The sequence below is a fragment of the Artibeus jamaicensis genome, unplaced genomic scaffold (assembly GCF_021234435.1).
Source record: "Artibeus jamaicensis isolate MK-2021 breed Jamaican fruit bat unplaced genomic scaffold, CSHL_Jam_final contig_1132, whole genome shotgun sequence".
NCBI classification, from domain to species: Eukaryota; Metazoa; Chordata; class Mammalia; order Chiroptera; family Phyllostomidae; genus Artibeus; species Artibeus jamaicensis.
Genome location: NW_026521221.1, coordinates 7,395,005 through 7,419,553, shown reverse-complemented (window position 1 = coordinate 7,419,553; position 24,549 = coordinate 7,395,005). Strand labels below are relative to the sequence as shown.

General features: G+C 39.4%; 1 protein-coding gene across 1 annotated transcript in view; it reads left to right on the top strand.

The window, feature by feature from the left end:
* Positions 1-24,549, top strand: part of INO80 (INO80 complex ATPase subunit) — a 138,342-nt gene that overhangs the window by 101,295 nt on the left and 12,498 nt on the right. Inside the window, exons 27-29 of the mRNA XM_037161669.2 lie at positions 1,497-1,624; positions 13,722-13,816; positions 19,864-19,936. Of these exons, the coding sequence (XP_037017564.2) occupies positions 1,497-1,624; positions 13,722-13,816; positions 19,864-19,936 (296 nt within the window). The remainder of the gene's footprint in view (positions 1-1,496; positions 1,625-13,721; positions 13,817-19,863; positions 19,937-24,549) is intronic.

Genomic DNA, 24,549 nt, shown 5'->3' with positions numbered 1-24,549 from the left:
TGTCTGGTGCCAGACAGGGGGCTTAGCAATCACTTCTGTCCCAGCTGCAGTCATTTGATTGTGTTGGTAAGGAGACCAACAAAAAAGAAGAGCATTTCAATAATCTAAACAGGACCAAACAAAGAAGCTGAACAAAGGTGTGTGCTACGGCGTCAGGGAGGGGTGGTGGAGGGAGAGATGTGGCCTGGCAGCGTTCCGAAGGTGGGAAAAGGCAGGCTGCAGTGCAGAGGAGTAAACATCCAGGACCCATGGCTTTGTAGCAAAACAGAGTGGTTGATGATTTGTTATGGTACTGTCAGCACATCCGTCCTTGTTCGGTTTATACAATAATTGTGCACTGGGCAAATAGTGGCAAGAACTGAGAAACGACCGTTGAGAACTCCTGGATTGCTCTGCAGTCTGAGCAAAAAACACAGGTTCAAACAAGAAACAAAAGATAGGCAGTATGTTTTTCTTAACAGGTTTCTTTCTTACTTTTAGTGGTTAGTTGTCTGTGTAATATCTTTAGCCTTTCCCTCTCCCTTTTTGTGTTCCCTAGTCACTTCGACATACACCCTTAAATCTCCCAGCCCCTTAAACCTCCTCTCTTCCCTTCTTAATAACAACAATTGTTCAAGGCATGTTTATGGATCAGTCTGCAAACAGGAAACTCTACTTCCTGAAATGTGATGGGAGTCGAATGATACTGAATGGATAAGATGAAAATTTGTGAGTTAAGTATTCTTTAAAGATCTTTGGTTGAAACGATTTTTTTTTTTTTTTAAATGGGAAGAGGAAGGCGACAGCACATTAGTGAGTGAAAGCAGCTTCCATTTCACAGAAACCCAAAGCCAATCTTTCTAAAAAGCTGAACAAGCCCTATAGTGTCTTTATTGAATTACAGCTTAGGATAATGACCTTTAACAGCCAACCTATTTGAAATCATCCAGGAAGAGGGAGTTTGGTTGTTTTTTTGTTTGTTTGTTTTTAAGGCAGAAGAGGGTACGTTTATTTTCATTTCTTGGTGTTTGAGTGTCTCCAGGGGCTGCCAAGAGCAGGCCTTGTTTCTTTACATTGTCATGCTTCCAGAAGGTAAACCATTCAGCCACAGAACTAGCAGAAACAAATATCTAGAGATATTATGGACAAAAAACCAACAGGTTTCTCAGGTCACTTACAGCAGACGTGACGTGGACATCACTTTCAGGTGTCTATGTGTACCTGCTGTTCTTCCGTAAGTAAGGATTAAGGCAGGGAAGTTTTCAGATGCCTCTGTCTGATTAGGAACTGTCAGTTGGGAAGGAACCTACACCTCCCTCTTTCAGGATATTTCTTCTCAGAGCACTATTGGATCGTGATTTAGTAGTGCTTTGCATTCTTCTCTAGAGTACTTTCTTGCTCTCATGATGACAAGCATCCTGGTTGTAGTAATTTTGGCTGCATACAGCTTTGCAGTGAGTGATTTTGCTGCTTCCATTAAATACAGTTTCCCCCTCCCCCCCTTTTCTTCTCCCTAGGCAAGGAGAGCCTCATCACTGACAGTGGAAAGCTGTATGCCCTTGATGTCCTGCTGACTCGTCTCAAGTCTCAAGGACATAGGGTCCTTATCTACTCCCAGATGACCAGGATGATAGACCTACTGGAGGTAGGAGAAGGAACCTTGGGGACCTAGAACACCTTGACATTTAACTTGTAGGAATCAGATGTCTCTGATTGATACCAGTCCTGCTTAATGAGAACTCCGAACATCTTTGTGATTTTACTGTCTGTAAAGGAGGAGAAGTAGCTTCTGGCAAGTGTAAGAGTATGCAAAGGATTTCTGCCTCCTTGATACACCAGTGACATAGAACACTCCTTACTTCCTTCACTAGGGAAGAAATTCCCTAATTTTAAGTAGATCAGAGCTTAGGAATTTCTTGAAAACTCCTCTGATATTGTATATAGTAAACAAGATTTGGGATTACTTCTCTGCATGAAAAACCAGAAAGTGACTATTCATCCTGAGTTAATCCAGTGGTTCTCAACTTGACTACATACTGCAATCTCTTGGGGAACCTTTAACAAATACTGGTGTCAGGTTCCATCCCCAGAGATTTCTTATTATAATATGGGGGAGGTGGCTAGGCATCAGGATATTTGTTTGTTTACTGGGCATGAGGATATTTAAAAGCTCATAAGGTAATTCTGATATGTGACCGAAGTTGACAACCACTGTATTATGGTGATAGATATAGCTGTGTGTTACTGTATATTCTCTCTGCTTTCTTGTTGTCTGAGTGGTTGCTTTGTTGTTACTTGAGGGTTGCTTTGTTGTTACTTTGTTGTTCTTGGACATTGAAACAAGAAAGTGAAATTGAGGACAAATAATCACAAACCACTAGAGTAAATCTTTAGTGAAAGAATGTTGAGCCCTGGCTGTTGCAGCTCAGTGGATTGAGTGTGGGCCTGCGAACCAGAGTATCGCGGTTCGATTCCCAGTCAGGGCACATGCCTGGGTTGCAGGTCAGTTCCCAACAGGGGATGCATGAGAGGCAACCATACATTGATGTTTCTCTCCCTCTCTCCTTCCCTTCCCCTATAAAAATAAATAAATAAAATCTTTAAAAAAAAAATGTTGGGCCCTGACTGGTGTGGGTCAGCTGGTTGGACATCCTTCTCTGAAACGAAAGGTCACCGATTCCATTTCTAGTCAGGTCACAGGCGTGGGTTTCGGGCCCTGTCTCCAGTTGGAGTGTGTGCAACAGGCAGTCGAGCAGTGTTTCTCTCCCTCTCTTTCTTCCTTCCTTCCCCTCTCTCTAAAAATAAGTAAATAAAATCTTGAAAAACAGAAAAATCTTTTAAAAAGCTTTCCAACATCCGGTTTTGGAAAAGGATGTTGGAAAGCTACTTGTCTAGAGTCTAAAGTACTGTCAGTAGTGTATAGATATTCTCATGTTTTTCCATGGATTTTATGTATCTAAGGCTTTCTGTTCTAGCTCTGCTACTCCAGGTAGTAGTTGATAATAAGTGGAAAGTGAACTGTGATTATCCCTTTCTAGGAATAAAGGAATAGAGATCATACCAGTACAAAAGGAATGAAGGGTAGTAAGAAGGAAGAATTTTTAGGTTCTTTGGAAGCCAGGGCTGGCTTGTTGAATTTTCCAGTGAATATTGGAATTAGGTGGCAAGCTCTTTTTAAATTATCTAGGAAGGTTTTTTTAAATAAGAGACAAATGATATTTGAGGTCAGTTTAATCACTACGTTTTATGTTTAATATGGTGTTTAGCTCCAGAATGCTGTTAACAGGCCACACTTTCCGGTTTGTATTATAAGTAGGGTACCTATTTCTAAATGATGAAGAATGCTTATAAGTGACTGCAAGTTGCTATTAGGTGATTTAAGCCATTGAGTTTGATGTAAATCTTGACTTGTGTCAGAGGTCCTAACAGCAATAATTTAAAATAAAAGGACTACCTACATCTTTAATGTTCTGGTCTAAACAGATGATGCCACTAGCCAAAACAGTGAGTTAACTTTCCCTCAGTGGGGCTCTTTTTAGATAAAGTGTACTTGCCCTGTCCTAAACAGTTAGGCAAGTATAGATGAAGTACTGATCTTACACTGCTAATACTTACAGAAAAAGCAATATGTTAAGGATTTTGTAAGGGAGGGATGTTCTTTCTTTTAAGGTAATTCTGGTAGGTGAAGGTGAGTGGGTGGCATAAGTTTGATACAATTCTGCATCTTCCGTATCTTGTATATTGCACACTTCTAGGTACTTATAAATACTACTAAAATAAGTAAATCAAAGAATGAATGTATTTTGTTCAGAATGAATGCTATAAACCTTACCCACCATGGTCGCTTCCTATCTCTAATCCAGCAGGGTTTTTTTTTGAAGGGGGAAGGGTTGAACTTTTTGTGGGTTGACTTCACAAACAAGGCAACTTGAAAACCTTCTGTAAATGTAGTTGCATCTCTCTATGGGGAATTCTGAATTGGGGAAAAGCAAATTCAAAGCCTGAATTTCATAACTGCTAACATTCTTTAGCCATATGTATAACATGCATCTAGGATGCTGGTGCCAAAAAATGTTGCAGTTTGTATGTTTTACTCAAAAACTAAAATGAAACTGTTGCCTAAGTTCCTTAATACTGTCTCCTTTAACATAAAATTCCCTAATTTTTTTGTCTAGTTATTTAATATTATTTACCTAAATCAACCACATTCTATATTCTAAGAGGTTAGTCTGCAAATGAAATTTATTTTGTAGGCACAGAATTACAATGCCCACAATGTTTAATATATGTCTGATCATTTATTGAAATGTAAATATATTATGGATCTTAGGACAGTCCAGGATTACGTCTGTTGTTTTTTTTTTTTATCCCAAAGATATGTTTATTGATTTTAGAGAGAGGGAAAGGGAGGAGAGAGAGAAAGAGAAACATCGATGTGAGAGGGAAAAATTAATTGGTTAAATCCTGTGTGCATCCCGACTGGGGACTGAACCTGCAGCCTTTTCGTGTATGGAATGGTACTCCAGCCAACTGAGCTAGATGGCCAGAGCTAGGTCTACATTTTTTAACTTTTCAAAGAGTATTTTGGGTTTTTCAGTCACTTTCATAATAGAATCTATAAACATTCGCTAGAACCATTTTGGCTTTAAAACATGATCTGGTGCATGAACCCTAAGGATCATGTTATAGAACAGCCCTCTGTATAGCTGCTTTCCCTTAACTTTTTCTTTAAAAAAAATTACCTTGATCCTTGCCTTGCTTCTTTATTTGCAAAGTGTTGCGGGTTATTCCTATCTAGAATTTTTTAACGTTTTTTCAGGATTCTCTTTTTCCCTTGACATCCTGTTACCTTGCATGTCAAGGAGGGAAAGAAAAGCTTTCAATAAAGCCAGAGTTCGAACTCAACAGAAGGCATTGAAGCTCTCTTGTGGAACTGTGAAGCATGTCAGCATCTTTCATATAATAGCCTTTTTGGGTTTTTTATTCTGTGCTTTAGTCTTGTCTATCTGTCTGTCTATTTCTGGGACTCAGAAGAACCAGAAGACAATAAAAATCCATGTACTTCTATATGGCCAGGTTCCTATTTTGTGAGAAATACTAGATGCGGGCACTTAGTATTTGCTCAGTATTTCCTAAAGTGATTGATAGCCTCCTTCTCTAGACAAAAATCTGACTTTAATTTAAATTTCTTTGGAATATATCAGATCTTCTTCCAAATAGAATTCTGTATTCTGAAATGTTTTATCCTTTTTCATGGTATCCAAAAAAAGGAGACTGCTTAATTTCCAGAGCCAAGTATTTTTAGTATGCCACAGCAGAAATTAAGGACGTAAATAGGGAAAGATATGGTGGATCACTAAACATTTGTTGTGGGTTTATTTTATATTTACTGAGTCACCTATAGAGTGTTGGCTGGTGAGCATTCTATGGAGACAGACACAGCCCCTGTGCAGTTGGGAATGTGGTGTCCAACTGGATATCAGACAGAACTTTCCCTAACATCATCATTTTTACCCTGGTTTGGGATGTTGCAGAGAGCTTTTAACTCCCTACAGATGACTTACATTATCTCTGAGTAGTCTCTTTTTGAGATTCATTCCTGTTGCATCAAGCAACTGAGTCTGTAGTTTAGGGAAATGAGCCTCAGTATTTTCTGTGCAACATAACAAAGGTTCAGCCAACTGGTGCTTATGTGGTGTGATTGTTAAGTACTGAAACTGACTAATCTTGAATTGTACCAGTATATGAAAATAGTGCAACTCAATTAAATCCAGATAATCCATAAGTAATGATGACATTTGAGACACTGGGTTGTATAACTTGTCTAGTCAGCAAGTACTTTACTAGGAAAAGGTTCATCCTAAACAGATGTTCTGTCATTTACGAGTACGCCCAAACAACTTCATTATGTTGATGAGATCAGTCCATAAAAAGACAGGGGTGCCCAAGGTCAACCCAACATTCAACCAGTCAGGTTTGTCGTGTGGTGAATTTCAACCGTGCGGACAAGCCCTTTGGGATCCTGGCCAGGGCCAGGGGCAGCAGCCCAAAAAAGGACCACAACATGGACAGTGCCATAACATTTCACTGTTCTTAAAAATAATTCATTAATTATGGCAGGGCGAGGGTGAATGGCCTTTTTAGCACAAGTGAATTTTCCCTCTTGTTGGGAGCAACAGGCTGCCCCTAACTGGAGTTGCATCACATGTGAGCTGGGGCTGGAAGTATGCCTGGGCCTCCTGATGCTGCTTGTGGACTGGGAAGAAGCACAGGCAGCAGCCAGGTTGAGACCCTGGAGGCAGCTGGGCCAGAGGACCCAGGCTCAGAGCCTTTCCCGGTTCCTTATTATTCTCCTCCTCTCAGGGAGGAGACACCTTTCTCAACAGAAGTTCTAAGACTTTCCAGAGGGATACATGGGTCTGGCTTTGTGTTCCTCTTTGTGCCTCAGTTTCTGTATCTGTAGAATGGAGCAGATGATCCCTGTTTTGGGGATTAGAGGTGGAGAGGAAGCTTCTGAAAGGATTTGTAAACTTTTGGTTGTCATACAAGAAGTGTCACATTAGTGGGTGGCCAGGGTGTGGGTGGCAGGACCTTTGAAGTGAGGAAGGCCCAACTCCTGTTTTCCACGCTGGGGACTGTCAGGCCCCGGGCTTGGTCTGGAGAGCTGAGCCGTGGCACTGCCTCCCTGTTTTTCCACATTTTTGGTGGCTTTGCTCCCAGTTCTGGTGGTAATTGCTACTACCTGAACAATTTGCCTGAAGGTGGAGATTAAACAGCTCTTTCTGGTTCTGTTGAAATAATAATAATAAATAATTACATGGGAGGAGGAAAATAAATGAAATAAAATGTTAAGTAATAATTAATTAGAGAGAGTGGAAGGAAGGAAGAAAGAGAGGGAGATGTGAGAGAGAAAAATCGATCAGTTGCCTCTCGAATGCACCCTGGCTGGGGACCAGGCCCACAACCCAGATCGGTTCCCTGACTGGGAATGGAACCAGCAGCAGCCTTTCACTTTGGGGCATTACGCCCAATGAGCTGAGCCACACCAGTCAGGGCTCAACTTTCTAATCAGAATCTTTCTCACTATAAATCCCCGCACCTGGGCCTTTTTTGTTTTTTCTGACTCCTAGCATCAAAGAACTCCTAATCTCATGCCAAAGTGTTCACTTTAAACTTGACATAGAATTTTACTATTCCTTCTGGATCTTTTCTTGAACTCTAGGATTTAGATTTAGAAGTGATTCCTCCACTGTCAATGCTCATCCATATCCAAATCCTTGATGCTTTCATTTTTATTGAGGAATACAGAAGTACTTTTATTTTTTCATTTAATGATGTAAAACACAAATACTGATGACATTTTCTTTCACATTTACAACTCAACAGACTAGAACTGATTTAATCTCTGTATGGACTATACTGGACTAGTATTTTTTTAAGATATAAAGAGTGGAAGGGAAGAAGAAAGAGGGAGAGAAACATCAATGTGTGGTTGCCTCTCACTTGTCCTTCACTGGGGACCTGGCCCACAACCCAGGCATGTGCCCTGACTGGGAGTTGAACCAGAGACCCTTTGGTTCATAGTTCGCGCTCAATCCACTGAGCTACACCAGCCAGGGCTGTATTAGTATTTTAAAAGTTTATTCTTTTATATGAGGGGGTATACCCCCAAAATGGAATTTATTTATTAAAAATTGTGTATTCTTACAGGTTTAAACTTCATTCACCTTCAAACTACTCTTCATTTGACACAATACACCTATTGAGACATTTTTTTCCACTGCTCAAAACAGTTTTTGAATTTGTCTAATTTGATGCCTTTTAATGCTTTTGCTGTTTCTTATTTTCACCTCTCCCACATCAGCAAAATGTCCCTTTGAGGATTTTTTTCATCTGGGGGAACAAAAAAAAGCAGTCACTTGAAGCGAAATTGGGTAAATAGGGAGGGTAGGGCATGGGGGTCATAGCATTTTTGCTCAAAAACTACTGAACACTCAGTGTGTTTCATAAATCACATGGGCAGGTGCATTCACAAACCACCAGCATGAAATGGGCAAATGTGTTGAAAGAGTCTCCAAAAAAAATTCACTGAAACCAAGCGCAGCATCTCACAGCAACACCAGCTGGTGCACTGATAGAGATGGGTTCCTGAGACACTCACCTAGTGGGAAAGCCTGTACCTCAAGGGGTCCACCCTCTAGAGGTAATTCCGGGTTTTTTTGAGTCCCCACTTACATGAGCTGGCTTCTTTTAGAATGTCACTACCTTTGCAAGCTGTGATTTTGAACATAGTGGAAAGCTGGGTATTCTAAAATTGTCCCATGGGATGTAAAGCAAATTGGGGGTCACTGTTGACTGGCATTTTCATTAGGTCTTAAGAATGCTAGAAGGACATGTGTCAGGTTATAATCATCCTGTATTGTTTAGTTCATTTCTTTTTCATGCTAACTGTGAGTAAGGCATTGTGCTGAGCAGATGTAAATATGAGTTCATTGTCGTTCTTGTCAGCAAGGAATGTGTCGTGTGTGTGTGTGTGTGTATACATATCACAAACACAAATAACTGTCAAGTGTACCCTGATACTGAAGCCACAGATGAAGTGTAACATTGCTGAACATAGCAGGAAAGATACATTTATTTCTTACTGGGCTGCTTGAGGAAGTCTTTACAAAGACAGTAGCATCTGAACTGAACTTAAACAGAACATCAGCCATCAGAGAGAAGTGCATTCCAGACTAAGGAAGCCAGGTGTAAAAAGACAGAGGAATGGGTCCTGGCTGAGTGGTTCAGCTGGTTGGAGCATCGTCCCACAGATCAAAAGGTTGTGGGTTCAATCCTCAGTTGGGGCTTGTGTAGGAGGCAGCTAATCAGTGTTTCTCTCTCTTTTTCCCCCTCTCTTCCTTTCTCTCTAAAATCAATAAACATATCCTTGGGTAAGGATTAAAAAAACCCCAAAGGCACAGAGGTAGAAAGGTAGAAGACTTTTGCACGGGACTAGTGCACTATGATTCAAGCGTGCAGCATAAGAGAAAAGGAAATAACACAAGTAGTGTGAAGGCAGATTATGGTGGGCCCATGAATGCCTTGTGATTAGGTCTTGCTCCTTAGGGCTCTGTATTAGATATGGGAGAGATGGCTGCCATATTTCATTCACTTGGTACAGCTTACCTGGACAACAGAGAGGTTGTAATAGACATTGAGAGGAGCCTGGCTTTTCGCTGATGAATAGACCACAGTGGTGGAAAGGGGCATGTCCAAGAAAGTAGTTATACCACTTCTTCAGGTTTGTGGATCATACTGAGTCTTCCTCCCAAAAATGTTTTGTGAAATTGTGTTAAAATGAACAACAGAGGCAACTTTGAAATGGAAAAGAAGTCTCAGAATGGAAGTTCATGTTGTAGATATATGCATTTTCCTTTATTTTTCCATGTGCCAAATTATCTTCTCTTTATGACAGCGATGGGTAGGGGTTATGGACAGATATACTAAGGACCTTATGTGCTTCTCCCCCCACCCCACCTTCATTTTTTCACTAGTGGTGGTACATCTTTGTTCCATTTGAGAAACAGTGGAGGGGTTAAGCAAAGGCTCTAGAACCAGTCTGCCTGGTTTCTAATCCTAGCTCCGTTACCTGCTGTCTGCGCCACTTTACAGACCTTACTTAGCATCTGTAAAATGGGAGTAACAATAATAACACCTACCTTTGAGGCCTGTGGTGAGAAATAGATAAGCAAAATCAAGTACAATAAGTAGAATAGTGAATGTCACTTAGTAAATGCTCAATAAATGCTCACCAGTAACATTATCGCTACTACTTTAAGACGAACCTAGTCCCTTTGTATTGCACCATCAGGTATGTGAGGTTTGCTTTTATTTAGTTTATTTTAAGGAGTTAGAAGCACCTGCTGATGCTATTTTGAGTTACTCTGATACCTCTGTTTGCATGCCACTGCTTTAAAAGTAGGATTTATGGGTGTGATCCAAAACTAACCTGTCTTCTCAACTTGTATTCTAAGACAATAGGTTTCAGGCTGGTGGAGTAGGGTAGACGGTAGGAGACCTAGGTAGAGATTAAGCAGGTGGGGCACTGGGCTCCCTATCCTTCTTCATCAACCAGAATAATAATGCTTTTTACCTATTTTATATTAGAGGGGTTTCATATAAGATGAAACACTTTTTTTGCTTGAAAAAAAAGTGTTTCAATGTGTTAAAAATAGCGTAAGGGTATGTTATACAACAGTGTTTCTCAAACTTAAATGTACTTACAAGTAATACATGTTAAAGTGCAAATTCTGATTCACTTGTATGGGTGGGCCCCTCTATTCTGAATTTCTAGTAAACTTCAGGTATTGCTAGTGCTGCTCATCTGACGGCCATACTGAAATAATAAGATTCTACATGACCCTACCCTGCCTTTCCTCTGTATTGGTTGTTCTTAACTGCAGATATAGGGTATATATTACAATCATCTCTGGAGCTTTTTAAAAAATAAGCAGTCCAGGCCCAGCCTATGTGGCATAGTTGGTTGGAGTGTCATCCCGCACACCTGGAAGTTGCAGGTTTGGTTACTGGTCAGGGCACAATCTGGGTTGTGTTTTTGGTCCCTGACTGGGGTGTGTGCAGGAGGCAGCCAATCAATGTGTCTCTCCCATCAATATTTCTCACTGTCTCCCTCTTCCTTCCTTCCTCTCTCTCTCTCTCTCTCTGTCTATCTATCTATCTATCTATCTATCTCTGGATTAATAAGTATATTATAAATAAAATAACCAGTCCAGGCCCTAGCCTGGACCTACTGACTCAGAATACCTGTGGCAGGTCCATGCACAGGTATTTTTTAAAATCCTGGTTGAGGATCACCACTCAGATGCTAAGAGTACATCTTGTCCATTATCCCCTTTGGCAGCTTCAATAATTTTCAAAAATGGTATCTGTTAGAACTTTATAGATCTCAAAATTTTCTAAATGTTAAAAGTCATAGTTTTTATTTTGTTAGTTCAACAGTATTGGAACTTACTTGGTTAATAATTATTAATGCACAAAATTTCACTTGGGAGTACTGGTGTTCATATCTGTTAATTAAAGGAAGATACTAAAATACATGAGACCTGGGAGAGGAAGGAGGCCTACACTTTGCTCCTCTTCTCTCTCTGCAGCTTTAAGTGGAGCAAAAGGAATTCTTGTGACAAGTCTCTAGGAAATGTAATCATTCTGGTGATTATTGTCTAAGCCTTTCCTAATTACCAAAAGTGAACTTAATGAGAGATACTTTTAATTTCTACAGGGCGCCTAATGTAAGGAAGGACTGGGTAATGGTTGGTCTTCTGTCCCATAAGCCCTCTTTAATGTACAGGTGAACTGTGACGCAGTTCCTATAAAGCACAGTAAAGTCATCCAGCAAGCAGTAACCACCCAGCAATGGTCCTCAGACATATGAGTAAACTGCAGAGAATGGAAGGATGACTGGGGACGTTGTGCCATCTTAGACAGTTTCTAATTAACCAGGTCTCCACTGTTGGCTTTAAAAAGAATATATTAAGCAAGGTTCTTAAGATAAATCTTAGAAAACTTTTTGATGTTTCCATCATTGAGATAGACTTTTAAGATGGATTTTTAAAATAAATTTTAAAAACTACTATGAGTATTATCAAATCATTCTTTAGCATTTGTATTATTTATTTTTTAGAAAGTATGGAAGGGAGGGAGAAAGAGAGAAACATCAATTGGTTGCATCTCGCACAAACCCATACTAGGGACCAAGCCCACAGCCCAGGCATGTACCCTAGCTGGAAATCAAACCAGTGACCCTTCACTTTTCGAGACTAACTAAGCCACACCAGTCAGGGCTGAACCTAGGAATGGAAGTGGTTGCGGTTCTTGAAAAAATTAGGCATTTCTTTCTGGTTGCAAACAGCCTAGACTTTTAGAGAGACAGCCAGAAGAATAGCTTCGGTATAGCCAGAATTTGTAAATGACAGGAATATTAAAATTCCCTTTTTAGCTCACTCTTTATCTGTTAGCTGTTTTTCTATAGATAGCATAACAATGTAGACTTTTCTCTACTTTGCTTTTAACTGCTCTTTCCATGTCCATTTACTTGATTTGAGGCTATTTACTGAAATAGGATCTAAACCTTCTGAAATCCCACCACTCCCCTGGGTGGGAAAGCATAGGTTTAAGTGGTAAACAGCAAAGATTCCTTTCTGTTGCCTTAGTAACAAACAGGCTGTCTGTAATCAGCATTGTTTTGATTATGGTCTAGGACCAATATCTCTGGTGTTGTGTTGACCTTGATATATAAATGATATGTAAACAGCAAGATCTACAAGAAGATTCATTCATTCATTATTCTCACTGAGCTTAGAAGTTCTGGTTTAAAAGGTAAAATAGATCCTTGCAAGAAGCTCACCCTTTGGTTAGAGTCCAAATCTGAGGTGTCTGTCTATATAGTCTCCTTATTTTGTTGTTCTGGATGGCAGCATTCCCTGGTTGGATTAGCCGCCAAGTTATAATGAGCCTTTAAAGACCATCTTCTGCCATCATCATACTCATCTTCTTTCCTGAATTCCACTTTATCCAAAATACCCCTACTCTTCTGCCCTAACACTCTTCCATTATAAGGCTCTACCACTAAATGTGAACTTGAAGTTCCCTGTGGCTAAATATTTTCTGCCCCTCCTTGATTATCAGAGTCCTTAGAGAACTACCTGGAGACAGAAAGAAGCTTCTACACAAACACACACACACACACACACACACACATATACACTTATATAAAACACAATGATGTGTCCTCAGTGAACATTGTCAACTAGCTTCACCTCACAGTTATCCTAGCCAGAGAGACTTCTGCCAAGCCATTGAGGAGGTTGGAGTACTTGCTCTAAGATCAGGCTGCCACATAACTCTACCAGCCACACCAAACTGGAGCAACCTTGTATGCTAAACTACCCAGCCAGCCAGAAAAACTACATATGAGAATTTTGCAATACAAGTTCATATACATAGGCAGCTATGTTGAATTCTTACTAATAGTTTCTCTACAATGGACTTTTTGAAATGTAATCTAGTAATCAGCAGCAAAAAAGAGGAAATCAGTGCTCATTTGGACATGATCTGTAAGAATTGCAACCTCTAAAAATGGAAATAGATCTTGACATCTCTTACTCATTCTTAAAAGTTGTGATTCCTTGATACATGATGTCAAAAACATTCTCAGCCATGGAAAGTTACCTTGTCTTCTGTTTGCCCTGATGGTTTGGCCTCCCTTAACAGTGATGCATGCTTTGCTGGAAAGGGAAGTCTAGGATGTAAATTCAAGGATTTTGGTTAGCAAAGATTCACTGAGGAGAAACACCAGCGAAACATTAGGTCAGGTGTTATTTACCATGGGAAAACTAGGTAGTTCATAGCTGTGAGAAACATCTGGTTGGAGACTGAAAAGCCATTTTGGTTCAGAGATTTCATTTTGTTTACTTGTTTTTCTGAAACCTACAGAAATAAGATTGGTTTCCAAGTTGAAATTGAGGGTGGTTGTAGTCTTCACATTACTCTTGACTTTTACACTTTTTGTAATCAATTCATTTACAAATTAAATTCCTGTATTTTTTAGATTGCTTTCTCCTCATTCTGTATATAATGACTTGCCCCTAGTATGAATGAGGTAGGTGAGTAGATGGTTGTGTGAGTTGGAATACACTAATATGTAGCAGACTGATTTATATCTACTTACTCTTGATTGGCAGGAATATATGGTTTACAGAAAGCATACCTATATGAGGCTTGATGGCTCATCCAAGATCTCGGAGAGGCGGGACATGGTTGCTGATTTTCAGAACAGGTAATTTTATTAGGAATTACAAAAATTATCTTTGCTTTTCCTCTAGTGCTGGAGATGATGAGTTTGAAAGAAATACCAACATATGTCAGATTGTTAAGTGATTATGATAGTTCCTGCCATTTTAGCTAACTCTGTTTATGACAGTTCAGATCTATGTGTCTGTGAGAGAAAAAATGAATATTTGGTCATTTTTGTGTTTGAAATCTCTCTTACCAAATCAGTGCCAATTTCTTGGGGCAATAAAAAAATGACTTCTGAGTATGAACAAAGACCCTCCTTATATGGATAATATGTATGTTGGAAAAATTCACTGGGCTATATATTCCTAAATTTTAATAGCGGTTATCTCTGGGTGTTAACTTATAGTTGATTTTAGCTTGTTTTTGCCTACCTGTTTCACTGTATGAGGTTGTTGCTGGTTTTTTTATCTTTCCTTTTCCTGCTTTCCCTCTAGCATTTTAGCACAGCATAGTATGACAGCCTGCAGTAGTGTGCAATCTATTCAACTGGCAGCTCTCAGTTACAGTACCTGATAATGAGCCTATGAAATTTCAAATACTGCCTGCTGGGTGCCGATGGCTTTCAGAGCCATAATTATCCTAAGTGCAGGTTCTCATAGTAATAAGCAGAGTCTGGTTACTGCTCTCTCCAAGGAAAAAGCCAAGCTCTGCTAGTGACAGGTCTGCTGAACTTCGTCCTTAATTTTCTTTCTTAAACCTGGAGAACTAAGGAATAGAGTGGATCTCAACACTCTATAAATTAGAACATTCTGAATTTCTGGCCTTTAATTGTGTAGACTGTTAATATTTAACTTTTGAGTTCTTGGGAACAAAATTAAGCACATATCCATTTGTATTTACAGTTGTTTTCATTTCTTTCGGTTTTAATGCATGGTTTACTTCAAACATAAAATAATTTAGCATAAAACAAATCCATAGTTCAACAAAGAATGTCCTTTGATGGACAGTTTTTGTATTGCACAGTCCTTTACAGTAGAATACAGGTAACGAGATATATCCTGATGTGTCGGTTTACAATGTATATTCAACTTCTAAGTTGAAGCTATACATCTGAATTTAGGTGGCTGTTTGACCAACAATGGAGGGGAAGATCTACTTTGGACCTATTTCTGTTCATTACCTTGGAGCAACTGTGTACATGGCCTAACCTAGCTTTTCACCTAGCAGAACCTATCAGCAGATTTTTTAATTGATTATCTGTCATATATAAGCATAGTAGTGCCTCCTAGCCCTACCTCATTGTTACGCCCCACCCCCCACAAAAAATTTACCAGCTGTTCCTCATTTCTTGATTCTGAAATCAAATGAAACATATTTTCCTTTGTCCTTATCTACTCCAACCGAAGAGCTCCAACAGACAAGAATCTTATGTACAAGACCCGTAGACTATGTAGACTGCATGGTTCCCAGGGTGCCTTCAGTCTCTCCAGGCCTGCCAGCACCTCTGGTGTGGGTGCACTGGTACGAGGCGGCACGAGCTGTGTGTGAGAAGAAACACTGTTAAATAATGGGTATTTCACCTACTAGTGTTTGTGTTTATTTTTTACTGGTAAGTCTGATAGTATACATTTGAGGATTTCATTTAACACCAAAGCTGGTTTTTTTCCCCAGTAACAATTAGTATTGTCATATATTATAATGAAATGCCTGTTGAGGAAAGTTTGAGAAATAATTAATGAAGAAAATAAAAACCATCCACAATCCCACTACTTTAACATTTTGGAATATTCCTCTATTCGTTAATGTACCATATTTTGCTATATATAATGCACACTTTCTGCCCAAATTTTTTAAGGTAAAATAAGGGTGTGCCTTATACATGGGTAGTGCCTGAAATACCTTGTATCTGTTCTTAAGTCTTGTAATTTTTGTTACATAAAATTTCTTGTGCCATAATATGTTAAAAAATAAATGCTTAAATTTCTTTATAATATAAAAAATAAGTAACCGTAGATGAATGAATGAATCAATTAATTAATTGAAAGGAAAGATTTTTTTTCCCCTGTAAGTTTGGGCCAAAAACATGGGAGCACATTATGTACGGGAGTGAGTGCATTATACACTGCAGAATGTGGTTATATTTACACATTAATGCCATGTAAAGATTGTGTGTCCTGGTTTCTTCTATATCATAAACATTATCATATATAATTTTAAAAGTCTTTGTAATCACTATTTTTAGTGACCAGTATTCCATTGTACTGGGGGTGGGTGCTGTAGTTGTTGAAAATGATGAGAGAATATCTTCATTTATAAAGCTTTGTCACCATTTTAGATTATTAATATAGATTCAAACAAGGTAATCACTGAGTGAAGGAATGTATTTAAGACTTTGCATATCGTCAGATTGCTTTATAGAAATTTCTGCTGATTTAGATTCCAACCAGAGCTGTGATGTGCTGACTGCTGCTGCTTTGGGTTCTGAGCTGTCATGCTACGGCTCTTCTAGCTCTCTCAGTTCCCAGAAAACAGGACTGTGAGACCCAGAGCTCAGTATATTTTAGTGACCTTTCAGTGGGGAAAGAATCAATAGATACAACTAATTAGTGGCTCCTAAAATCTTTTATTTTACTTGTGAAGCAATTATTTGGGCAGTCCCAATAGCACGCACAAGTTTTGCAAAGTTTAGCTCTAAAAGAAGGATTTTTTCACCATTAAATTGTACTGTTATTCACTTACTAAATATCTTACTTTGCACAGCTTTTCTGGGAAACCTTACTTGAGCTTCCAAACCCTACAGCTGAGAGTTACTTAGGGAGTAGTGAGGGGGGTTTTTTGGTCAACATTTAAATAACTATGATTCTAACACCCTCCATCTAGTATTAGGCAAACTATGGAACAACAGACTAACATCTTCCCTGCATACATTATGAACTAGGTGATTAGTGTTGAGATTACGGCTAAAAAATAATCCCCTATATCTTAGGTATAAAAATTAACTGTGCCTATGCTGACCAGAAACTTATCAGGCAAACCCCTCTAAATGGGGAGAAAAGTTCTCAACTTACAAATCTGAATGGCTGCAGTAGGCCCGGAGGGAGAAGTAGACAGGTGATTTTGAAAACAGAAAGGCATGGCTTGCTGGCTGTTTATTATTATTAATGAAAAGACATCAAAAGAAAAAAATTGTAGTTTCAACTGGAAAGCCCTAAGGCTCAAAGGTCAGCCAGAGTAAACAAGAACTCCTATAAAAAGCCATTTACATTCCCTTCATACAAGATTTATTTATGAAGGATCCTTCCAGGAAAGAGTCTGACTGAGACTAAAGACTGTTTGGCCAGGATGTCCTGACTGGGCAACATTCAGAACATGTGACCAAGTGCATGATCCTAGAAGCCATTCACAAGGTCTTTGCTCTGGAGTGCCTTGACCTTGGCTTCACTCCTTACCCCGTGACATTTATCAAATGGACCCTCCCCCCCCCCCAAAGATTCTGACCACTCAGGCTGTACCTTTGGGAAACCGTAGAAAAAGTGAGTATACTGTGCGTTTTTCTCCCTCTTGGTAAGAGTGTTGTAGAACTCCAGTGTCGTCTTTTATTCTGGCTCAGCATGCCTATTTACTGCAGTCAGATACATGCCCAGCACTATTTGGGTACTACAGTGCAGAGTGGCCTCAGGGAGTCATTAACCAGAGAAGAGTGAGAATGTGACCTAGGCATGCATGTCTTTGCCATGTGATTTCATAGACAACTTGGAAGCCTGGTCTCTAAGGCCTGTTCCATCACAGACCCTGAGTTGAGACTCCTTTTAGACCCCTAGAGGGCACCCGAATCATCATGTTGCCTTAAATTTCACTAATTTATTTTTTACCTAGATTCCTTTCACAAGTGTCTTTTCCCATGTATAGTCCCTGTTTATAAGTGATTTCTACATCTGGGGTCTGATCTCCCTGGCTGTCCAGACTGTGAAAATGGCTCGTTTTTCTGCCTCTACCATTTCTTTTATTATAGTTACCAACTGCCTTCTACCTCCCTCCCTGTCTCATCCCTGTTCCCCAACCCCCACCCAAGCCCAGGCTCTGGACTTCTATCAGAATTGCCAAAAAAGTTCTTGCCATTGGGTGACTCCCATCAGCTCTCACACGAGTATCAGAGAGAAGCCTCTGACCACTGACCCCATCTCTGTATCCACCAAAGCAGGAGAAAGAGATGTGTGAGGAAGAGAAACCTTATCAAAGGCAAGAGGTTAATGCAGCCTAGAAAGCCCAATTTTTATTTGAAGGCTTATGGTTAAGTATTCTCCTGTGGTCTGTGAGGTATCAAGGTTCCATTACATCACCCCACAACTATGGGAAATGTTTATTAAATAGCAACATCTTTTAACTTTATGGTTTACCCTGTATGGTTTAATCATAAGGCATGACATATTATAAGTTATATAAATAAAATTATGAAACATTAAACTTTATGATAAAATTCAAGGATAAACTAGTAGAACTTTCATAACAGTACACTGCTTTTGAAATCATGTCCTACAAGAGACCTCTAAACATGCTAATTTTCTGTGCATGCCTCTAGGAAAGTTGTATTTAATTAAATGCAAATAATGGACAGATTCCACTAGGACCTGTCCAGCTTGGTGATTAACCAGGAAGCTTATTTCAAAATAGCTTCTTCTCTGATACTCATGTTGGCTGTTGATATGTCATCAGTTAGTCACTTCAGCTGTATTCAGAGCATCTCTATTTTATATCCCATAAATACACTGTCAGCAGTCAGGTGATTTTTTTCAAGAAAGAACAGCATCAGGGGATGAAAGCAACTTGATGTCAGTGTGTTTCCATATTTTTTACTCGAAGTCAAAGAATAAAACTCATTTTATATTAGGATTTGGTACCATACCTGAAATTTCACAAAACAGTAGTTTCCCTATGACCTGTGATGATATACTATATTTTCTAATCTGTTCTCTTTCTTTCTTTAAATTATTTCTTTAATCAGTCCAGATCCACTAAATTAATTTCATGCCCAGTGATAGGTGTGACCTGCAATTTGAATAACACCAATCTAAATGAATTTCTGGTTGTATTTCTTGTTATAGTCATAATGGAAAGGGATTAGCAGCTTGATTTAAAGGCTGGTAAAGTTTGCTCACCAGTATGATGCATTCCCTTAGAAATGTTCTAGAAAAGAGCATTGGTGGCAGGAATGTGAAAATGCAAGATAATCTTAAAATATGTTTATGTCATCTGCAAGAACTAGGTTCAGACTGGGCCCGTATATGTATGTGCGTACACAGATAATCCTACAGTGAAAGCCTGCTTTTTGTAATCTGGCATATGTTTGTTCCTAAAAGATACTTGATAAATATTTGTTACCTGAATGAGTGACAGTGGCACCTACTGGTTTATTGTTATTCTAGATTTCTTTAAAAGTACATGGAAACAGAAAACTTTATCTGATTGTTTCTGTGTAAGGGCTGTATTGGCATTGATCAAAAAGTACTTTAATTGTAGTCTGTCTGATCCTGAGTTCAGCTTGAAATGTACACAGAAGTCATGACTTGGGTCTTAATCCAAGACCCAAGTCTTGAGTTGTTTCTCCGGGACTGACTTTTCATCTAAAAATGAGTGCTTTGAAATAATAATTAGTACTCAAATTATTGTAGGTTTTAATTCTTGGGGGAAACACCAGGAAAATACTGATTTATCTGTCTCCTCTGCATGAACTGTGAATGGCATGACTTGTTAAAAATATGACTGTTAAGTTTAAAGAAAGGTCTCTACTTCCATGATAACATAGTTTTCTGTTACATTTGCTACATGTTTATAATTATATTGCCTGTTAATCAATATTAGTGGGCAAAGTATATTTGCAGTGTGGAAGATGATAACCGTGGTTTGATCTTGGCAACAGAGCACCTTTGTGTAGTGTGTCAAAGAAACATTAGATCAGGCCTAGGCAACCACCAAAACTCTTTCTAGCCCTAAATGTTGTTCTTTATTCAGAGATTCCTCTTTTATGCCACGTGCCATTTTTCTTTTTCAGTTTTTCCTCTAAACATACACCTACCTCCTCTTCTGCAGGAATGACATCTTTGTGTTCCTGCTGAGCACACGTGCTGGCGGACTGGGGATCAATCTCACTGCCGCAGATACAGTAAGTCATGAGAGCACAGTACGCTGGATGTGCAAGTTCTCTGCTCTCAATATGTTATTCGGTTGGTGTTGCCCTCTCTTTGTATCACAAACTTCTTTCTTCTTTGCCTTCAGTTATGTTAGTCACACTTTGTCTGGAACGGAACATTTTAGCTTTCCTTTGGACTTTTCTACCCATTCTGTTGGAATAAATTTCTTATACATTCATTCAGCAGATATTTGGTGAATGCCTACTGTGTGTCTAAACACCTGCAGTATGTCACTGAGCAAGCACTTGGAGTATGTCATTGAATAAACAGACAAAAAAAATCAGTCAATCCATCTAGGAGCTATAACTGATCAAATCAGGAAGGATTGTTTTATTACTCTTATGTATTTTTTCACCATAGGAAAAATTCATATTTTTATATCACAAAATTCAAAAGGTGGTTGGAAAGCAATGAAATTGGTAATTTAAAACATATATATGTATATATAAAAGACATTTCATCAAATGGTCTATCCTTTCATATCCAATCTCCTCAAGGAATACTTTAGCATCTGAAAGGGAGATGATAACTTTTTTTTTTTAATCTCAGAACTATTCCCAGGATTCAGATGTTTGTTTGTTGTTGTTTTATTTGTTTTTAGAAGGGAAAGAAGGGAGAAAGAGAGAGATAGAAACATCAGTTAGTTGCCTCTCTCGAATGCCCACAACCCAGGCATGTGCCCTGACCAAGAATCGAACCTGCAACTTTTCCGTTTGCACAGTGATGCCTGACCTACTGAGCCACACCAGTCAGGGCAAGATTCAAATATATTTAATAACAATTTCAGTAATCTTGAGACATAAAAATGCGCAAATGGGAAATTGTTTTGCAGAACACATGCCTCTGAAAAATGTCATTTTGTGTGGTTCTGGTGCTTCTCTGTGAAATACAGAGCATCAAAATTCTCACAAGTATGAGGAAGATGCAAACTCTGGAGGGTTATAGAGAAATGAAATACAAGGGTGGAGAGGCAGAGCTGGAACTAGATCCCATATTTTTTTGTCTCCACTCCTAGGCTTGTGTGCACTCCTTCCCCTTATTGACAATACCATAGAACTGTCTCCTTTCAAGAATGAAACATTTTCTGATCGCAGCCATAGGACTCATTCATACCTTCCTTGGCATTTAAACCTCTTCAGCCAGTTAACCTAGTTGGGACAAGGCTCCAGAGCCTGAGGATCACTAGGGTATAGCTAGGTAGATTCTGTATCTTAACGTACACATCATCAGCCTCAGTCATCTTAAGGGACATCTGTCTGTCTTGCATGGCTGTTTTTACAGGTTTTCTGATATGGTAGCTTGGAGCCATATCAGAGAGCAGAAACTTGGCTTTCTCTTTGCCCCTTGCTTCTCTGTAAGCATTTTGTACAATTCCAACTTAGTCATACTCTCAGTGTGAGTACAAGATTCATTACTTTGCCCTAGCCGATCTTTTGGACTCCAGTCTCAGCCCTCAGCCCCCAGCCCCATACCTACTAATTATACCCTTCTTTATTAACTGTGCCACTCCCTTGCTTACAACCAGGGAATCTCCATCATCTATGAGGTAACGAATAAGCTTCTTTGCATGGCATACAAGGTCCTTCATTTTGTGGCTTTTATCTCTCTTTCCAGTCTAATTGCCAGATTATTTCCCTTCTAAAATTTATGTTATAGCCCTGGCTGGTGTGGCTCCGTGGATTGAGCACTGGCCTACAAACCAAAAGCCAGTTGGAACCCTGGTCAGGGCACAGGGGTAGGTTGCAGTCCAGGTCCCCAGCTGCGGATGTGCAGGAGGAGGCCTATCAGTGTTTCTCTGGCACATTAATGTTTCTCTTTCTCTCTTTCTAAAAGTAAATAAATTTTTTTTTAAATTGTTTCATAAATGATTGACTTGTAGTTTTCCTGAACACCCCATCCAGTGTCTCACTATTGCATAAACTGTTCCCTTAGAATAGATTGTTCTTCTTCCACCTGGTCAGGGTTTGATCCATATTTGATCAGAACTTACTGTGTTATATGGGCCGGTAAAGCTTCTCCAATAAGATGACATTTGAGCCAAGATCTAAAGAAAGTGAGGAAGTGAGCCAAGCATTTATCTGACAGAAAGAAGAGCATTCCAGGCAGAGGAGATAAATGCAAAGCCCCGAGGTGAGAACATGGTTGGCATAATCAAGCAACAGCAAGCAGCCCTGTGTAGGTGGAACAGGGAACAGGATGAATGAGGGGCAGAGTGATGTGAGATGAATATTGCAGAGGCAGATCATGGAGGGCTTAGTAGGCCATAGTAAGGATTTTGAGATGGGAGACCACTGGAAGAATTAGAACAGAAGAGTAACATAATTTGGCTTGAGTTTTCCGTGTGTCCTTCTGGCTTAGGGATGGGGAGAACTATAGGGAGAAAGGTAGAAGCAAGAAGTTCAGTTAGTAGTTAGACACAAGGATTAAAACAGTGAAGGTGGTGAAAAATAATTGGAATCAGCATGTAAAGGCACAACCAGTGGAGTTTCCTGCTAGATTGGATGTGGGACATAGAGGAGGTATGAAGGAAAAGTCTAATTTATTTGACCTGAGCAACTGGAATGATGGAGATATCAGTAACTGATTAAGGGAAATATTGCTCAGGGGTGGGGAGCAGGTTTGATTGGGAGACTCAAAAATTTGGTTTGGGGTGGGTTAAGTTCAAGATTCTTAGCAGACACTAAGTGACAGCGTCACCCAAGCAACAGGGTCTGGAGTTTAGGAGAGAGATTGGGGCTGAAGATGTATTTTGGAATCATCAGGTCAGAGATGACCATTTAAGGCCATGGGGCTGGATAAGTTTATTTGTTCAAAATGCCTGTCTCAGGTTTGGTCTATGGTTCCTCAAGGAATAGTACTTCTAGTTATTCAATTGAGTGATCCAAAAATATGCAGATTTGAGAGGGGCTGAGATCTGCATCCTGTTTACAGTGTTCATGGGGTTTGCCTTGTGGGGGTAAAAGCTCCTGCCAGCCACAAAGAACCAAAATAGCCCCCTTAACACATAGCTAGAAGAGTAGAAATAGGAATTCCCTTTTCATGCTGGGGACTAAAGAGAGGGTCTGAATATTCTGAGTTCCCAATTCCAAAATAATTTACATTTAATTTTGAAAGGAGAGCTTGGGGATTCGCTTGTAAATTAAAACCTTCTGGAATACTCAGAAAAATGAGACCACAGGTTGAAATGAATTCCTAGGTTAAGCTTTGTGTGAAGTCAGGTTATACTCTGTATTAGTAGAAAAACAATAGGCCTTACTGCTTGCCTGGCATTTTTCCTTTGTCCCAAGATTTATTTAGCTTTGGAAGATACCCAGAACCATTTATGGATAAGGAAGAGGTTAGTCAGCCTAAAATGTCAGTAAAAATCGAGTCTCTCATGATTGAGAATGCATATATAAACATGTATTTATAAACAGTGGGACTCTGGCCCACTGTTGGTAAAAACATGGTTTTAGCATGTGATTAATGGCAGCTGCCCTTTACTAGCTGTGTTGTTCTTTGCGTATTCTTGCTGAAGTAGGGATCTCTGCATTTAACTTTGTTCGGTGAGGGGCTCTTGTGACCTGCACTATTTGTTTTGTTGGTGTCAGACCTGTTTTAAATGCTGACGTGTGTAGAGAGGGATTGAGGAGCTTTTGTTCATTGGTAGCAATGTGAGAAGTCCTTTGTCCCTTGAGACAACATGGGACAGTTGCCAGCCCTCCCAAGGGCCTGAACTTCCATCCCTTCTCTTGGAAGTGAAAGAGTTCCTTCTACCCTCCAAGTGTTAGTCCTTTTTTGGGGGGGTTCCTTTTGAAATTTTCCTGTTTTCCATTTCAGTTCCTCATTCCCTGCAACTCCTCTCATTGACCTATGTATAGCTAGGTGCTCCACCTCACCTGATCTCACCTTCCTGCTGTCTTTCCTGTCCAGTGTGGCGTTTACAACTTCATGAAGGTGCTAACCAGTAATATATTTGCCCTTAGTCATTGCTGAGCTATGCTTTGTGGATTGACTTGCTTTAATCTTTCCTAATTATAAGACAGTTGTTCTAATCCTTCCATTGTTACTTGTTTTTCTCTAGAATGCCTCACTGAGTTCCATAAACCTGATTACAGAACACAGTGTCTTCTCAGTCCCACTGTGATTGTCTCCTCCATTCCCCAGCCCTACCCCAAATTTAAGTCATGGTTGATTCAATATTAATTTTACTGTCAAATGAGATAATCATACATGTAGTTTGGTTTTTAGTTCTCATTCTTCTTTCAGCTTATTAACTTACATATATTTTATATTCTTTTCCCCTGGTTAAGAAGTTTTCCAAATAGAATCTTATTTTATTCTCTCTCCCTCCTAAAATCCCTCACATCTTTTAATCCATTCAAATGATAAATAACCACTGAATTTGGTGGGGAGGGGACATAAAGTTCAATTGCAAACCTATCTCCTTAGGCTTTATTTAATCTTCTTATTTATGAGCTCAAAAGAACCCAAGCTGAATCAGGTTTGGTTGCCGCTGAGACTTCCAGGAAAAATAGAAGTGTTAAGGAAGCACCTATGAAATGATTCATAATATAGGACTCCCCATTATGAATTGGTGCTGAAC